Source organism: Phalangium opilio, unplaced genomic scaffold (assembly GCF_054372755.1).
Source record: "Phalangium opilio isolate 3A_F unplaced genomic scaffold, DU_Popi_V2 ptg000352l_1, whole genome shotgun sequence".
NCBI classification, from domain to species: domain Eukaryota; kingdom Metazoa; phylum Arthropoda; class Arachnida; order Opiliones; family Phalangiidae; genus Phalangium; species Phalangium opilio.
The window spans coordinates 216,605-234,609 of record NW_028324228.1 but is presented as its reverse complement, the minus strand read 5'-3'; the positions used below and the strand labels follow the sequence as shown (position 1 = coordinate 234,609).

The 18,005-nt window shown below is 38.2% G+C and overlaps 4 protein-coding genes and 1 long non-coding RNA gene across 6 annotated transcripts; 2 read left to right on the top strand and 3 right to left on the bottom strand.

The window, feature by feature from the left end:
• Positions 1-2: 2 nt before the first annotated feature.
• Positions 3-626, top strand: LOC149602697 (uncharacterized). 2 transcript variants are annotated; one of them, XR_016377009.1, is made up of 4 exons: positions 5-79; positions 152-175; positions 241-295; positions 445-626. It is a non-coding gene; the product is annotated as an uncharacterized LOC149602697 (long non-coding RNA). The 2 variants fall into 2 exon arrangements; XR_016377008.1 differs by having other exon boundaries at positions 3-79; positions 152-295.
• Positions 627-2,849: 2,223 nt separating this feature from the next.
• On the top strand, positions 2,850-3,562 carry LOC149602696 (uncharacterized). Its single transcript, XM_089860222.1, has 2 exons — positions 2,850-3,266; positions 3,351-3,562. The coding sequence occupies exons 1-2, from the start codon at positions 3,035-3,037 to the stop codon at positions 3,560-3,562; spliced, it is 444 nt and encodes a 147-aa protein (XP_089716348.1). The 5' UTR covers positions 2,850-3,034.
• Positions 3,563-3,907: 345 nt separating this feature from the next.
• LOC149602695 (uncharacterized) lies at positions 3,908-9,268 on the bottom strand. Its single transcript, XM_089860221.1, has one exon. It carries the CDS (start codon positions 9,266-9,268, stop codon positions 3,908-3,910), a length of 5,361 nt encoding a protein of 1,786 aa, XP_089716347.1.
• A 1,798-nt stretch (positions 9,269-11,066) lies between these two features.
• On the bottom strand, positions 11,067-12,237 carry LOC149602694 (uncharacterized). The gene is made up of 4 exons (XM_089860220.1): positions 11,815-12,237; positions 11,529-11,753; positions 11,210-11,470; positions 11,067-11,162 (listed from the first exon to the last, which is right to left on the bottom strand). The coding sequence occupies exons 1-4, from the start codon at positions 12,235-12,237 to the stop codon at positions 11,067-11,069; spliced, it is 1,005 nt and encodes a 334-aa protein (XP_089716346.1).
• A 92-nt stretch (positions 12,238-12,329) lies between these two features.
• Positions 12,330-14,224, bottom strand: LOC149602693 (uncharacterized). The gene is made up of 6 exons (XM_089860321.1): positions 14,039-14,224; positions 13,879-13,965; positions 13,594-13,797; positions 12,702-13,527; positions 12,590-12,637; positions 12,330-12,520 (listed from the first exon to the last, which is right to left on the bottom strand). The coding sequence occupies exons 1-6, from the start codon at positions 14,126-14,128 to the stop codon at positions 12,330-12,332; spliced, it is 1,446 nt and encodes a 481-aa protein (XP_089716447.1). The 5' UTR covers positions 14,129-14,224.
• Between the last annotated feature and the right edge of the window lie 3,781 nt (positions 14,225-18,005).

Sequence of the window (18,005 nt, the reverse complement as noted above, 5' to 3'; positions counted from 1 at the left end):
TAGCCAATTGAGTTTGAAGATTTCTTTTAAGTCGCAAAATTTCTCGGTCCTAAACATAATATTAGTTTGCCTCTACAAGGTAAGCAATATTAATTTCAAATTAACCTTTTTCAGTGATGCAGCCTCTAATTGTTTTACACGGTTTTCATAGGACAAGTAATACGCCTGCAAAAAGGTATAATGAAGCAAGGTCATAGCGTAGAATTGGGGCGTTTAAAATTACATGATCCAATTCTACAGGTGGAATATCTTGTCGCTCGCTATAACTGAATGAGGGACCTGCATTAGGTTGAGTGTCAGTGTCAAGTTCCATTGTCTCAGATTTGTTGCATTGTTGATATGATTCCTAAGTTTTTAAAAAATTAATGCTCCGATAATTCTTTCTTGTCTACCATCGTGTTCAATACATTTTCACTGTGAGACTCATTTTGAACTTCAATGCAGAGACCAATGTCTTCCACTTGCAAAACGTCATCCATCGTCATTTCATCATGATCACCACATGGTGAACTTACTTCAGTTTGAGACGAATTATCAACAGATGTGGATGAACCTAAGTTATTGCTATTTATGCTAGCCCGACTGTATGTTTTCTGTAATTAATGATTAAAAGTTTGAAAACACCATTTTAGTTGCTGAAAAATTTCTTTAATTAAATACAATTCCATCGCTTAGGTGTGGGTTTGGAGGTATGGGCAAAAGTAATGTAGGAACCGCAGTTTTGTACAAAAGTCTTATTTTGGTATCTTTCCGATAGTCCGATATTTGAAAATGATCACTACAAAGCGCGTCATTTTTCCCTGGAGCCCAATTTAATTTTCCAATGGCTTTGAGCCATTTTACTAATAAATTGGGCTGATCAACCGGAAATCTTTATTTGAAGTAACAGTTAGAAAAATAACATAAAACTGCAGAACAATTTTCGCGCTTTGCTTACTTATGCCATGAAACATTTTTATTTCTCCCTGTATTTTTACATTCTTCAATGGAACACTTTCTGCCCATTATTTACTTATTTTTTACTTTCGTTCTTTGAAATAAGCACAAGAAAGTGTTGTTTTCAATAATAAATAGTTTTTATTAGGTTTAAAACTACATTTAAACACGATGTGCGTGAAACCTAAACGTAGTTTGAAATTGCGCTATTTCGCGCCAAAATAAAAGTTTTAAAGTGTTTAATTTTTGCGCCAAAAGTAAAATATTGAAAATTCTAGTTATGCGCCACAAACATAGATGGCGCTACCGACGAATGATAAAGTATACTTGTTGAAAAAACCGGGCGCGCGAAGCGTAGATTTGGTGTGTAATTCTAGGGGGCTTATATGTTCCAAGTTCTTTGGGCGTAGATTGACAGATTGACAGAAGCCTGGGAAATAAGGATATTTTTTTAAACTAGTCCTTGGGACCAGTGAACCCCCTAGTGAGTACGTTCAGTAACAAAAATTTCAAGGAAATCGCTGTTTTCTAAATTTTATCATAGTACTTCTCTTAGTTACCACCAGGTTATAGCTAAACGAACTACTGTTTACATCTCACTAATCAACATTCGGAACTTTCGCATCTTTAAATTTTACCCCTCAAACCGAAAAGCCGAAGTTAAAAGTCATTTAGAATTAGAATATTTTAGCAGACGACGCATAGGAGGATTTCTACTATTTTAGAATTTTGAGGTAATTCGGGAAAATTTCGGGACGCCACTAGTTTACGAAAGGTTTTATATGCAAACCAGAGTTTTTGCATAATTCCACCAGTTTTGAAATTTTGCTTCCAAAATATTAAACTGCATAAATTGTGCAACTTTATCATGCATAAGGCCAGTATTTTCAATAGTTTTTAGTCAATATACTAATTTGCATAACATTGACCTGCAAACCTCCTCATGCACAAGGGCAAATCTGCTGTATTAAATTTTATGTCTTCTGCATGGTATTCCACGTAATTTTAGTGGAGCTTAATTTGGCCCCTTAACTGGGAGATACAATTTTACCCTAAATTTATGTATGCTGAAATTTCCAATATACTAATTTGCATAAAATGCACCTGCAAACCTCCCCATGCACAAGGCCGCTATTTCAAAAGATGCCCCATGAATGCTAATTTGCATAAATTTACCAAAAATTCGATGAAACTCATGGTTTTTTCTTGGAAACCTATTAAGTAATTTACAATACTAATTTAGCGAATAATTGAAGCCATAATATCAAGTGTTTCACAAGTTTCACGCCAAATTTGTATTTTGCATAAATTTTATAAAACAAGCAAACTTGATGAAACTCATGGTTTTTTCACGGAAACCCATGAAGTTATTTACGCTCATAATTTAGCGATTAATTTTAAACCATAATAGCAAGGGTTTCACAAGTTTCAAACCGAATTTGTATTTTGCATAAATTTTATAAACATACAAATTCGATGAAACTCATGGTTTTTTGAAGGAAACCTATTAAGTCATTTACGCTCATAATTTAGTGATTAATTTTAAACCATAATATCAAGTGTTTCACTAGTTTCAAACCAAGTTTGTATTTTGCATAAATTTTTGAATTTAAAGCAAACTCGATGAAACTCACGGTTTTTTCAAGGAAACCTATTAGGATAATTACAACATTAATTATAATTTCCATTTCGAATTTATATAACCATTTCACAATTGAAATTTTCTTAACATTAAGGTTGTTAACAGGCATTTTTGACATGCATAATGTCATAAGTAGAATAATAAAACATAAGTATGCCAATTAAGCCAAATCCAACGAGAACCTTTTTTCACGTCAACTGCTTAAGTTCTTCGGCGCAGCGATCCCTAGCAGAAACTAGCAGAAACTCAATCAATGTATCCATCCGCGAATTCCGGTTTTGGTCTTGGGCGGAAATAAGACTTTTTACTGTGTTTGGAAGAGAGGAGGAGTGGGGGTGGGGGTGTTATTAGGCTAAGGCTTAGAACACAGTAACTTGTTTGTTAGCAGTTTCACCGTTGTTTAGATTTAGAGTTCATAATTTTAACGGTCAAATTATTATATTTTTATTATTTAAAATGGATGTTCTAAATGCTGATGAGTTTTGCGAGCTATTAAACGATACCGATTTACTGTTACCCAAGTTATTTGGACCGTCTAGCAACGTGATATGCATTCATAAAAAATTAATTGATGGAAATCTTGTTAAAACTTTACTTCAAAACGTCTACCATTCCTTTGTGAGACTGTACAACGACAATAAACCACCTATGACGAAGAAAGGCGAACTTGCTAATGCAAAGAGTAAAAGTAATTTCACAGTTTATATGCTTTCTCAATCTGTTAGACAAAATACTGAATTTTACAAGAATACTGTGTCGTCAATTGGCGAAGTGGACGACAACGAGTTGTTGCTTCTGATCCAAGCATATGCCGAAGCAATTTTAAACTATTGGTGTCAAAAGCGGAGAATTTTTTGTGCTATAATTTCTGATGATATTGAAGATAGCCACAATGTTTCAGTAGGTGAAGAAAAGTATGCAAGATCCCTATTAACGGTGGGTGGTGGATGTATGGGCCAGATTTGGAAAAAAAGCAAGTGTTGACGTTGATATATGATTGAGTTACGAGACTTGGGTTTAATTAACAAGAGGTTTTAATGAGAGAAAAGTAATACTGCTTACATACATTGTCGGAGTTGGTAGGGCATGACTATACCCGACCAACGCTGGATAAAAAGAGTAGGGAGCAAAGGTACGTTACAATGCTCCTTAGGTTTTACGAAAAAGTAAAAGGGGTGGCGCCATCTATACATATCTAGGGGAAACCTTGAGGTGGCGCGAGATACAAATAAGGGTACATGTGGTAGGATGCGATAGTTAACATTCGGCCATCCGTTAAAATTAGACTCCTGACTAATAGCGTAAGTTAAATTGAGATCATAGTTAACATTAGTTGAGATCATAGTCTTTCAGGTACTTTGGTTTCTGGCGGGGTCGTGAACGTGCTCGCGGCTGGGCTTCTGGAACGTCGCCGTCATTCTCGTGCAAATCCTCGCCATCAGGTACATCGGAAACGGGTGGGGAACCTGGAACCTGTGCATGGGTTGGTTCTACGTCTTCTTGAGTGTCGTCGTCGGAAGAGGAACTGAGCTGGTCGTGACCATCGAATAGGAACCATCTTTTCAGTTTATCCGCGGGTGCCGTGTTGCGATAGAAGCGTTGGGTCCGTTGAATCTCTGGAACATCTTCTATGACATGCCTATCGTAAGGTAGTTTCTTTGTGATGATGTACGGGCCTTTAAATTTTGCATTAGTTTTGTGGGGTTGCCCCGTGGCTGCGGGCTCTCGTTCGACTACCACCATGTCGCCCACATTATACTCGAATGCTTTCGCTCGCTTGGCGTTATACCTCATCCTTTGGCGTTCTTGGTCAGCCTTGATGTGGTCAAAGGCCTGACTCCTTTTCTTTACCATTTCTTCGTCGACTGGATAGTCTAGCGCGTCTATAAGCTCGTTTCCCTTGGGATGTCGTGAGGGAAAGTTCAACAACAACGAAAAGGGCGTACATTTCGTGGCACGGTGTATTGTGTTATTGATGCCCCATTGGACTTGCGTAAGGTGGGCATCCCAATCCTTTTCGTCCGGTCGTTGGCATAGACTTGCAATTGCTGGCGTGATTGTTCTATTGTATCGTTCTACCTGGCCGTTGCCTCGGGGGGTAGCGGTAGCGTTCTTTACATGACTGATTTTGGCTTCTTTGCAAAAGTTTTCGAAGAGTTTGCTCGTATAGCACGAACCTTGATCAGTTATGATTCGTCGTGGAGCGCCAAAAATTCCTATTATCTCGTCAAGAATTTTTCGTGCTGGTCCGGCTCCGGTGTTGCGAACTGGTTGCAGAATCATGTATTTGGTGAAAGCGTCCACGATTACGATTAAATGAACGTTTCCCTTGGTACTCGTTACGAATGGACCTAAGTGGTCAACGTGAATAGTGTCCATTGGTTTACCAATCTTGTCAATCGAGTGGAGGTAACCTGGCTTCTTGCCTCCTGGTGTTTTGTGAAATAGGCATTCGAGGCAAGCGGAGATATATCGTCGAGTATAGCGCTTCATTCTCGGGAACCAAAATCTTTCTTGTAATCTGCCGTATGTCTTATCTACTCCGAAATGGCCTATATCGTCATGATTACGTTTTACGATCTGCCATCGGGCCTGGTTTGGTACGACCCATAAGAGACGGTTGCGTTCTGGGTTTTCGGAATCCGTTTGTCGAAAAAGTCTCCCATCGTTTACCGTGAAATCTCTCTTCGTTTGGACGTCGTCCTTGGTCAGTCCCTTCGTTTTCCTCACTTGCTCCATAAGGGCTGTGATTTTAGGATCTAGCTTCTGAGCTGTCACGAGCCAATCGTCGGTCGTGAGGGCCATGTGAGCAATCTGGAGTCCATTTGTTATTTCAACGTCTTCGGGTTCGCCATACGGGGCGCGACTAAGAGCGTCAACGTGAGACATAGAGGTACCTGGCCGGTGGATGATCGTGTAGTTGAGATCTTCGAGCTTCAAGCACCATCGACCTATTCGTGGTACTATGTTTTTCCTTGCGAACGTATGTCGGACTGCGTTACAGTCGGTTACTATGGTGAATTGTCTTCCCAGAAGATACACCCGGAACTTGTCAGTTGCCCAACAGATGACTAACGTTTCTAATTCGTAAGAGTGATAGCGCGCTTCATCTGGGGTAGTTCCTCGACTTGCGTAATAAACAGGGTGCAATTTGTTATCCTGTCCCTTCTGCAGTAGCACTGCCCCTAGCCCGACTTGGCTGGCGTCTGTGTGCAATTCCGTTTCGGCTTTAGGATCATATAAGGCCAATATGGGCCTTTCCGTTAATCTTTCTTTTAAAGTATCGAACGCTTTCTTTTGTTCAGCTTCCCAGATCCAGGAAGCATCTTTCTTCAGACGTTGGTGTAAAGGTGCGGCGATTAGAGCGAAATTCTCAATGAATTTCCGGAAGTAGCCGGCCAATCCTAAGAATCTTCTAATTTCGTGTACGTTTTTCGGAGTTGGAAAGTCCTTTACACATTCGATTTTGCGAGAACCTGGCTTGACCCCCTCGCTGCTGATTTCGGATCCTAAATAGTCAATCTTGTCCATAAGGAAGTAGCATTTCTTGAGGTTAAGCGTTAGTTTCGCATTGCGCAGCACGTCGAATACTTTTCTTAATCGACTGATGCTATCTGGTACCGTAGTCGCTGGTACAAGTACATCATCCATGTAAGCCATAGCTATCGTGTAACGGAGATGTCCTAGTATTGTGTTTATCATCCGTTGAAACACAGCGGGTCCATTGGTGAGGCCAAACGGCATTACTTCAAATTCGTAGTGACCATCTGGGGTCACGAAGGCCGTTTTCGCCTTTGACGCTGCTTCGAGAGGAATCTGGTAATAGCCGGAGGCTAAATCCAAACTTGAAAATAGTTTATGCCCTTGTAAACGCTCCATCTGGTCTTCGATACGTGGAAGTGGATAGGCGTCACGTGTCGTTATCCGGTTCAAGGCTCTGTAATCGATACATAGTCTTTCTTCGCCATTCTTTTTCTTTACGATTAGAATAGGGCTGGCATATGGAGAATCGGATTCGGAGATAATTCCTGCCTCCAGTAGTTCTTGAATCGTTTCAGCTACTTTTTCTCTTTCGACGTGGGATAGTCGGTAAGGGCGGAACGTAATCGGTTTCGGGTTATCTAGTTCTATTTTCATTGTTGCTCGATCGGTGCGTCCAATATGGTTTATCCCGTTAGAGAGGATGTCTCGATACTCGTTTAAGAGGTCTATCAATAGTTTCTTCTCGTCATTGGTCACCGTTGGGCCAATGTTTACCTCTTCTTCTGCAACGGAGCTTAGGATGCGTTCCTCCATGTGCATGATCTCTGGATTCGTGTTTGTTTGGCTTTCTGTGCAAACATCTGCGCGAGCGATACTCTGCCCGCTCATAAAGGTGAGTTCTTTGTCCGAAATGTTCATGATCGGGATCGTTGTTTGTCCTTTCGCGTTTAATCGTGTAATACTTCGTGGAATACAATGTTCGTAACTTGGATTCTGACGCATCTGCAGTTCGATGAATAAATCTGTCTCTGGCATGCTCTGTTCGCCAATGTGTACATCGACAAATCCTATGTATTTTGGAGCTATTACCGTAGCTTCTTTTGTCCAAAGTTTCAGACTCGGTTTCGGTAAGTCTGGTATGTGGAAGTTCCGTAGACAGTCGTCTTCTTCCGTCATTGTTTCCGTTTCTTCAAAAATGCGTATTGTATTACTGCGGCGGACGATTACTACGTGTGGTTGCTCTGAAAACGGCTGTCCTACCAACAGTGGTATAGCCTGCGCTTCGTCGGGGACTACTTGGATTTCTACGTGTGCAGTAGCTTGATCAATTTTTAAAGTTGCCTCGCATACTCCTAGTATCTTCGTAACTGCGGATCCGTAGCCCTCGATAACTGATCCATTCTTTGGTAACTCGTATTCGATTCCAAGGCGTTGAGCATCACTTACTCTGAGCGCGACGCATTTGCTTCCAAGGTCAAGATAAGAACATATTTCTTTTCCATTGAGGAGAGCGTCGTGGAAATATTTTTCGTTGGCTTCGTTGCCGGTTTTAGTCTCTACGTGGGTTACCGTCTTAGAATCATTTCCGTTACAATCCTTGGCGTCGTGGCCAGATCGATGACATTTTGTGCAACGTAGCTTACGTTGGGGTTTCGTGCAGTCTTTACCAATATGTCCATATTCTGAGCAATTGAAACATATAGGTTCTCCTTTTTCGTTATATCTTGCCTTTCTCTTGAATTTCTGGTGAGTGTTGTCACCATTCGTTGATTTAAGAGTCGAGTTTGATTGGGAGTAATTCGAGTTTGACGGAAGGTGATTACGTGACCTGAGTTCTCGTCGATCTCGCTCGAATCGTTCAGACTTGCCCCTGGTGCTGGTTTGCAAAAGTGTTAACCTTTCATCCATGGTCTTGATACATTTCAGTAACTCCTGTGGCGTATCGTAATCTCGGTTACTGAGTGCCGTAATAAGTCTCTCATCGTCAAGACCTGTTATGAGGTAGTCTATCATAGCATCGTCCTGCAACCCACTAAGTCGTGCCTTGGCTACCTTATCGTGGTAATATGCCTCAATAGTTTCGTTTGGCTGCTTTGTTCGTCGCTCCATTTCTCGGTGGAGGCTTTGACTACCTTTAACCGTTGGGAACCATTCCCTTAAAAGATCTGTCCATTCATTCCACGTGTAGTTTACCGTGGCTAATCCCTCGTACCATACTTTGGCTGTTCCTTTAAGCTTGGGGATTGCGTGATGAATCTTTACGTTGTCACTCCAGTTGTAGGCAGTACCTGTATCGTTGACTTTCCTAATCCATGAGTCGACAGTTTGATGAGGAGAACCGACTGGATCGAACTCGGGGATCAGTCTACTCCCATCTTGGACATGATGAGGCTGTGCTTGCCTGTTCGTTGTAATCGTTTCCAATTGTCTTTGCTGAGCTTCCATTAGTTGGTTCTGTTGTTCGAGGTGCGCGTCAGACATTGCACTGATCGCTCGTTGCACCGCAGAATCCACTGCTCTCTGTAGTGATGTGGCAAAATCATCCATTGAAATAAAACCTACTGGTGCTTCTCCTTCGGCCATCGTAGTATCTTGTTGTTCGTGTAGATGCAAGGCCTCGAGTATTCGTGAGGAGGTTCTGTTGTCGGTTAAAATATCGTAGTTGGTGTGACGAGTTCTGTTTTCGTTAGATCCCGTTAAGCTTTCGTAGTGAGAGGGGTCGTTGTCGGAATCTTCGTAATCGTTGAAGGAGTTCGGACGGTGTTCTCTTGCGATCGTAGTGTCAGCGGGTGCTTCGTGTAAAGGAACGTTAGATTCGTTTTCGATTATCCGGGAACGTTGGACTATCGTAATCTTTCCTTCTCCGTTGGCCTTTGTGTTTGTTTTGTTTACAGGAAATTTAGATTCTTTGAATTCCCAGGAACGTTGGGTTTCGGTAATCTTTCCTTCGTTGGTGGTAACCTTGACTTGATTCTCGTTTTCCAATGCCGTACTTGTAGCTTTCGTGGTTGCGTCGTGTAAAGGAACGTTAGATTCGTAATAAAATATCCCTGGACGTTGGGGTTTATTAATCTTTCCTTTGTGTGCTTCCAAGCTCGTTAGTACTTCTGGTAATTCGCCTCTAAGTCGTCGGCTACAACGCATCTGCTTCTTTTCATCGTTAATTTCGTTAATTGCAGTCTTCTTTTCGATTTTGTTTTTAAACATAAGCGTTAGGAACGTATTTCATTTCGTATTCGTTTGAGCATGAAATAACATTGACCATTTGGGAACGTTCAATGGACAACGTGTTCGTTAGGGTTAATTTAGGCTTAGCGTTCCAAGTCTCTCATAACGTTGGTAACTCACTCAAAACATTATATCAGGGCGTAGTTTTGAGTATATCCCACTTCTGAATTGTTGACGTTGATATATGATTGAGTTACGAGACTTGGGTTTAATTAACAAGAGGTTTTAATGAGAGAAAAGTAATACTGCTTACATACATTGTCGGAGTTGGTAGGGCATGACTATACCCGACCAACGCTGGATAAAAAGAGTAGGGAGCAAAGGTACGTTACAATGCTCCTTAGGTTTTACGAAAAAGTAAAAGGGGTGGCGCCATCTATACATATCTAGGGGAAACCTTGAGGTGGCGCGAGATACAAATAAGGGTACATGTGGTAGGATGCGATAGTTAACAAAAGGAAATCGTACATTGGAAATCAGATTTTAACTGACAAACAGAAAGCTGAAGCTAAGATGCTGTACGACACAGTTTTAAAATTTCGTCAATCAACGGAGGAGAAAGCTCAGATAACATTTTCAGGTATCAAACTACGAGACACTGGAGGGCTATTCATTCCAAAAGAACAATTGCAACCATATCTTATCTTGCTCAATAAGATTTGCCGTTCTGTCCTTGACAAAAAGGAATTGTTAAGCATGGGCAAAATGTTCTTCAAGTCGTGTTTAATACTGTCAACAACGATGATAATAAGCAGAAATTACGAGAAGTTTTCTTAGAAGGAAAAAAAGGTATTGTTGAAGATGAAGCAGCTGAAGCATTCAGAAAGGAGTTTGAGCGAAAATTTGTCCATGCTCTAAGCAATGAGTTTCTAACCGGCATGGATTGAAGAATTAAAGATTCCAAAAATGATTATTCTAAAGGGACCAATGGTTTGCGCGATGAATTGTACGTTATATCGAAGAAAGGTTCCAAACCAGGCAAAGACTCTAACAATAAAGTTCCTATCAAATTACCAAAGATAAAGAAACCTACCAAAAACCATTTAATACCAAAGAAAACATTGGAAATTGATCTAACACCTGAGAAATCTACCGAAGAGTTTTTAACACCTGATAAAAACTATGTAAGCCCTATACCCACGCAAAGACCTTTGAAAGAGGTCATTAATATTGCAACAAAAAATAATCCAACTGTTCATACAACAACAAAACAGGTTGTAATCAATAACGATAACTACAATAATTTAACCACAACAAATCCTAACCAAGTTCCTAAAACAACGAAAGATGAAATTCCTCAGACCCCTAAAAGAGCTAAAACTATAAAGCAGACTGTTTTGGCTAAAAAACTGTTAGACGAACCTTCAAAGACGAGAGTGAAAAGAGTCATAAAACTTCCTAGTCGTTATTCATTGTGATTTTATTAAAGAACATTTGTTTATAAAATTTAAAAAGTGATAAACTTGTGATAAAGTTTTTTAAAAAATAATTGGCAATAAATGAATTTAACGCTTATTTTTGTCCATATTTTTCTTCAAATGATTCCCTGACGTAAAGGGGAACATCTCGATAACCTTGGCCGCTGTGATGACCCTTTATGTCTATTTTGGTTAAGATATCTTTGCGTGACGTATTAAAATTTATGCTTGTAAGTTTTCCCCCAGCTGCATGTGTATATTGTGAAAACAGGGTTTCCACGGCGCTACCATTTATGCGGATGGGACTCAAATAATGATCTCCACTGGGATAAACTCTCAGATATTCTTCTGACAATCCTTTAAGCCCATAAACCATCACACGAAGTAATGCCCAAGTCTGCCATGAAATGAATTTTTTTGTCGGGGATGCCCTGGATTAAAATCTTTGTCTTCATCTAAAACGTAAACAGATTGGAATTACAATTTAATATTTATTAAAGACATTGTTAGAATTTTCACGTGACTCATCTAGGAGATATTTTAGCCAATTTGTGAAATAATTCATTGCCATATCGAGATTTTTTATAATGGGACTATCTAGTGAATCGATTTTTCTGTGTTTCTGGAAGAAACCATCTTCAAATAAACATTTACACGCTTTTAGGTAGTTGTATGTTTCCATAACGTTTGAAGCATCTTGTGGTTTATCTTCACCATTTGGAGGGTTTGCGTATTCAAACAAAGCAGAGAGAACTTCATTTTGCTAAAACATACTTTGGGTAAACGTAAATATTCAATTAAGTCGTTGATTATTGTTTTACTTGCAAAATGCGCGCAGGTTTAACGTTAAGCTTAGTCCAAGCGTCACGTTCAACGTAGCTCTGAACCAGTCCAGGAACTAATCTAGGTACTCCCCTGTCACGCAGTTCGTCGTCCCTCATCTTCAGATTCACTATTTGTTTCCAACCAAAACGTGTTCCATTGTTCGAAAAATCTTTGGCCCTTTCTGGATCTGACGCAAAGAGCTGGTTGATCATGTTTTTTAACTGAAACACATAAATCCAGTTATAAATCAATGTCCAGAAAACATATTAAAATATTTTAAACCTGATGGGACGGGCATGTGATAAAATAAATGTTCCTATCAAGCCGAAATGGGTTCGGAAATGATACTGGGATTTTAACGTCAATTTCGCCATTAATGGTCTTGTAGCTAGGAAAACTATCGACACGAACCATCATTTTAAGGACTGACAAGTTTGAACTGGCACCATCACAGATAATTCCGCAGACATTAAAACCTTGGCATTGAAAGGCTTTTATCACTTGAAGCAAGCAGCCAAATGTGAAATGGGCATCTGCTGTAGAAGCTGTTGAGAAATACGGCCCGATCACGTCGTAGTTTGATGTAAGAGCTCTCCATAAGAATTGAAGCATATAATTTGCTTTTGATATCGTTTTCTCATCGCTAACTTCAGAATAGAGATTATCTAAGTAAGCGTACTCTTCTTTCCGCATTGCCAATCCCATAATTTTGTGATTTTTACTGTTCCATATAATTTTTGCAGCAACTTTTACTTCATCAAAAATTAATAGACCATCAGATTTTGGTTCAGTTAGCCCTAAGGAAACCTGTTCCTTTCTGAACGTATCGTAGGTTTTTTTTGATCTTGTAAATACTCGTAATTTATTCCGGGCTCGTCTAGATTTTTTGCGGTTTTCCTTTGCATGCTTCGCCAGGAAGGCAAATTCAGGATATTAAAGCCCCTTAAAGCTTCGTATGCAGATTTACTTCTACAAGCAATGGCCAAAGCTAAATTTGTTTATAAGTTTAGAATTAACATGACATTTTTAAGCTAAAAGATGGAAAACTAAACGTTACCAATTCGATAAGTAATGATGCTCCAACGGTTTTTGTGTTTACCATTTTCTACAATTGTAAAACATTTTACAACATTTTGTTTATTACAATTCATAAGGCAAAATTAAATTACCGTTTTTCTGCTGATCACGCCGGAAATCTTCTTTTTCTATGGCAGAGTACAGAGCAGTATCCTCTTCCCAAACTTGACGAAGCCTTCGGCGAGCCTCTTTCGTAGTTTCATTTGTTTCACTTTCTTCTGACAATATTGTCTCTAACTCGCCAGAAAACCGACTTCTTATTATTGACGTGGCAGATTTCATATCGTCATGCTGTTGATCGGTCACGGAAATTTTCAGTTCATTCAGCTTCGCTTTTAGCCTAATGTTTCTGTTCTTTAGGTTTTGATATCTGTAGGAGACTTTTATCTTTTTTGCTGCGAGACTGTGTGGTGAAAGGAATGAAGTTGGGTGTGTTGACGAGGGATCACTTCTTCTTTTCCGGGCACTGGGACTTGATAAGGCATTCACCCTTCTTCTCAAACAAGAGTTTCTCAAATATCTCAAGAGACTTTTACAATCTTTACAAACGTTTCCTTCATTGTCAGCTATACGATTTCCTTTTTTAAACCAACCTGGGCAACGTTTTGAAGCAACATGTTTTATGGGATACTCATAAATGATTAAGTTCCTGGGTTTATTTGGTAAGGTGGATAAAATATCTTTAGAGTCACTAGCAATGCCGTTGCAAAAGATGTTTCCAATATCTGAAAAGTCTAGCAGTATGGCGCTAGCCTTTTTCTCCAAAAAAATGTTATTTTCAAATATAATATCCTCTTTAACCACCCCTTTGTTAAGTACAACAAATTTCAAAACGCCAGCAGAATTTAGAACATATTTGAATGGTTCTGTACAGTATTGTACTTCAAAGGATCCTCTTCTTGTTATTTCCAAAACGCACTGAAATGTCCTTATTTCAATATTTTGAACAAAATTGAAAATAAAAACAATATTAAATCTACAAACTTGTTTATCTGGGGAGAATTTTTCAGCGATCTCAAGATTCTTAAAATGAGAAGCCAGACTCTTCATTGAATTAGCCAAGACCCCAGGAAATTCTTTTACGCTATCCCGTAGTTCAATTTCCGTCACTTTGAAAGTTTCCAAACTAGTTTGGTTTTTGGGTGATACACTCTGGAACTCAAGTTCGCAATCTGCAACGTTATGGTCCTTTGTCGAACGCAAATATTATATTAAGCCAGATTAACACAAATATTTTGTATTATATAACTGAAAACTATCATAAAGTACCTTCACAAAACCTAACGAAGTTTCGGTCGCTTTTTTAAACAACTTTGCAGATCCTTCTTGTAAATTAGGACACGTTATTTCAAAATTCTGGTTAAATGTTAATTAAAATTTCATTATCGATCATACAGAAATTAAAATTGTAACAAAATAAGCAACTAACTTGATTAAAAGAATCATCTTCTTTTGTGTTATTTCCAGACTCAGTGCCCACGCTTAACTTAACCCTTGGCAATTGGTTTTTGAGCGCCATAGTTTGAGTTAACGCGGATTTAAACGTTTTAAGTGTTAGATTGCATTGAATGGACTTTGATACAGCTTTTATCGATTTAGGAATTAAATTGCACTGAATAGACTTAAAGGGGGAGGTGCAGAAAATTAAATTTAATTGAAACCTATTTTTTTGGTGAGGAATGATGTAAAACGTGCTCATACAAAATTTCACTTAAAAATATTCAGTGGTTTTTTCACAATAAGAAATACAAAACACCGTTTTTACACCAAAAATTCCCGGCGGAATTCAAATTTTCAATTTAGGGGCGTGGCTTAAAACTATTTCTGGCGCGTAAAAAAGCAAATGTTTCGCCCTCTCGAGAGCGCGAGCGCTCGCGATCGGCAGGCCGGGTCTTACCGTCTTCGTCTTCGGTAGTACAGAGGTTTTAGGCGCGACATAACCGTATGCACGGAGATTTATTTTATAAATTTCGCGTGGGGGGGGCCTCTATTTAAAATAGAGGCCCCCAGAAATTTGTCAGACTTTAAATTTTGCCAATTTTTGGTTTTTGCAATTTTGCGACTATAAAACGTATTCTGAATGTACTAAAAGTATATATTTTCTTGGTTAATTTTTTCTGCTCTACCTTTTAGGCACAAAATCTCAGTTTTTTTGATTTTGCTGCTTGTCACCCTTTAATTACCTTATTAGCTACGATACCTTTTGAAACATTTGACTTCAAAATGGATTTACTCCCATTTAACCCAAACCGTTTCTCCCAATTCCCATATCTCCCAATCCCATTTGACCCAACACTATGTCTTTTCCCCCAATTTCATTTCTCCCAATTCAGCATAAAACATATGTTAATAAATTCAAAGAGAATTTTTTTGTTTTATTAACAATGATATGTTTTACATATTCAGTTTAGTTTGAATTTCCATTTTATGATTTCTAGATATTCAAATGGAGTTTTTCTCCCCGCATCCAGTTCCCTTTTTAGTTGTTTTATTCTTTCCTCCTGAATCTTGGATTTTCTGTTTGGTGGTCGAACAGGTTACCCCCCATTTCACCCAATTTAAAACACCCAATTCCCATGTACCCAAACATCATTCAACCCAATTCCCAGTTCTCCTATTCCAATTAACCCAATATTGCATACCCAAAAAGACTCAAATAGAGTAGAATTTGATGGTTTTATTCATTTATTTTTTCATTTCATAAGGGATACACTTACTTGAAGTGTATAACCGCTCCAAAGAGGAAGAGACGTCCTCCTAACCAAACCAAACCTAACCTAACATAACATAACAGTAATGTTTTGGAAAAGGCATATTATTTGAGAAGTCAATGAAGCTAAACTTCAATATTCTGGAAAAGGCGTAACATTGTTAAATGATTTATAAAATATTACTAACCTAACTTAACCAAACCAAACCTAACCTATCATAAGTAATGTTTTGGAAAAGGCATATTATTTGAGAAGTCAATGAAGCTAAACATCAATATTTTTGAAAAGGCGTAACATAGTTAAATGATTTATAAAATATGACTAACCTAACCAACCCAAACCTAACCTAACATAACAGTAATGTTTTGGAAAAGGCATATTATTTGAGAAGTCAATGAAGTTAAACATTAATATTTTGGAAAAGGCGTACTATAGTTAAATGATTTATAAAACACGAACTTTCTCGTGGATCTAGCAGAAAAATATAATACATTTAGAATAACACTTCACATTAATTGGTAGGAAAATTATTTAACTTAACCTAACCTAACCTAACCTAACCTATCCTAACCAAACCTAACCAAACCAAACCTAACCTAACCTAACCTAACCTGACCTAACCTAACAAAACCTAACCAAACCAAACCAAACTTAACCTAACCTAACCTAACAGTAATGTTTTGGAAAAGGCATATTATTTGAGAAGTCAATGAAGTTAAACATTAATAATTTGGAAAAGGCGTACCATAGTTAAATGATTTACAAAACACGAAATCATTTAACTATGGTACGCCTTTTCCAAATTATTAATGTTTAACTTCATTGGATCTAGCAGAAAAATATAATACTTTTAGAATAACACTTCACATTAATTGGTAGGAAAATTATTTAACCAAACCAAACCAAACCAAACCTAACCTAACCTATCCTCACCTAACCTAATCTAACCTAACCAAACCTAACCTAACCTAACCAAACTTAACCTAACCTAACCTAACCTATCTAACCTAACCTAACCTAACCTAACCTATTCGCATTAAAAATAATCAAAGTCGTTTTGAAAGCAACCCTTTGCAGCATAAAATATTAGACGAAACCATTCGATTGGGAGAAATGAGAATTGAATAGTTTGGGATAAAAATTCCGATTGGGAAATATAAGATTGGGAGAACTGGGAATCGGAAAGTTTGGGATAAAAATGTATTTTGGGAAACACAGAATTGGGAGAAATGGGACCATACCTCAAAATGCTGTACATTTTTGACGCCTAGTGACCTAGGCCTAGAGTAACAGTCTGCTTTGCTGGTAAAGAAGACATACGAAAAAAGTAGTTCGCGTTCGAAACTCGTCCATATAGAAACACGAATAGAGAGAGACTAAGGCAGCCTAGGCAGGTGAACTAGTAAAAGCGGTATAAGCCTGCTGAACGTTATAGTCCTCTCTATTCCCTTTAGCTGGTGGGCATATGATAGCCAATCAAAAAATTCCAATTTTATAATTCCACCCCATTTGTCTATCCTTCCGTTTATGTAGTTTGTGTTGTAGTCCGCTTACTCCGCTATGCGGTCGGTTGTGAAAAAAAGGTTATAGACATCAATTAACACGGGAAATGGGCTAATTGGCATACTTATGTTTTATTATTCTACTTATGATAATGTTTAACAAGGGGTGGTGGAATAAATTATAAATGAAACAAAGTATAATGGGAACAAGGCATAATAACGAACTGGAATAAAATATGTATACTTGGAATAGTGTTTAACGCCGTATTTAAAAACTTGAACTAGGTATGGGGGAAAGAACAAAATCGTAAAATGTCATTCCTGGCTGGATTAGAGCATTGAACATACTCAAGGCAGAGTGGTCTACCCGTCGTCAACCAACACAGAACCGCGAAAACGTGAATGGTTAACACAAATTTCTTGTTGAAGTAGAATTATTTAGCCATGGAAGGAGGAACATTTTAATTTATTACACTATGTTGAAATAACATAGAGAAAACAAGTTGGGAAAACCAAAATATTACCTCTCCGTGTCGAGAAAATTATATAAACTTAAGTATCCAATGAAAATGTCGACCTTTTTGCCCTCATCCTTTCCCGCGCTTTGCACTTCCGCATTTCATCTTTACTCTCAACATTATCTTCCTCCATTTTACATACAAAAATCAAATACTCACAAAAAGAAGCGGCAAAAACCTGCTGGCTCTTTACAACCACTTAATTTGACTTTATATCCAATTTCCAACAACAATAATATACCGGTAGTTTAATTGACAACCTACTAGCATCGAAATTCTCATTAAGAATGGCTCCCGCGGATAAAAAAGGGCAATTTTCAACTAGGTGGGCGTTATCTCATTAGATTTGAAAAATATCATTTGTCTTTTTTACCAATGCCTAACCGTTTGGATTTTGTTAAAGCAATCTTAGCACCAAAAATATTTTTTGATACAAAATAAATGTTTTATATTCTTATTAAGAATAAAACAAGAGGATAAAAAAGGTCTGTCCTCTCGTAATTTTTTAAGATTTTATCATGATTACTCTATACAACAGTAACAAGGAGTATAAACCCATTAGTGGAAGCAGTATTTTTTTTCCGAAACAATCTCGCTTATGTTTATCCTCTCTAGACTTCGCTAAAAACGTATTACTCCTACGTAAAATATTAATAGACAGGCAA

Excerpts from the sequence above, each read along its gene's own strand:
- LOC149602696 (XM_089860222.1), top strand. The coding sequence starts at position 3,035 with ATGGATGTTCTAAATGCTGATGAGTTTTGCGAGCTATTAAACGATACC. Across the intron at positions 3,267-3,350 it reads TGCTAATGCAAAGAGTAAAA|TGGACGACAACGAGTTGTTG; the intron begins GTAATTTCACAG and ends CAATTGGCGAAG.
- LOC149602695 (XM_089860221.1), bottom strand. The coding sequence starts at position 9,268 with ATGTTTAAAAACAAAATCGAAAAGAAGACTGCAATTAACGAAATTAAC.
- LOC149602694 (XM_089860220.1), bottom strand. The coding sequence starts at position 12,237 with ATGGGATTGGCAATGCGGAAAGAAGAGTACGCTTACTTAGATAATCTC. Across the intron at positions 11,471-11,528 it reads AACCTGCGCGCATTTTGCAA|CAAAATGAAGTTCTCTCTGC; the intron begins GTAAAACAATAA and ends AGTATGTTTTAG. Across the intron at positions 11,163-11,209 it reads CACGTGAAAATTCTAACAAT|ATGAAGACAAAGATTTTAAT; the intron begins GTCTTTAATAAA and ends TTTACGTTTTAG.
- LOC149602693 (XM_089860321.1), bottom strand. The coding sequence starts at position 14,128 with ATGGCGCTCAAAAACCAATTGCCAAGGGTTAAGTTAAGCGTGGGCACT. Across the intron at positions 13,966-14,038 it reads AAGATGATTCTTTTAATCAA|AATTTTGAAATAACGTGTCC; the intron begins GTTAGTTGCTTA and ends ACATTTAACCAG. Across the intron at positions 12,638-12,701 it reads GCGTGATCAGCAGAAAAACG|AAAATGGTAAACACAAAAAC; the intron begins GTAATTTAATTT and ends TTACAATTGTAG.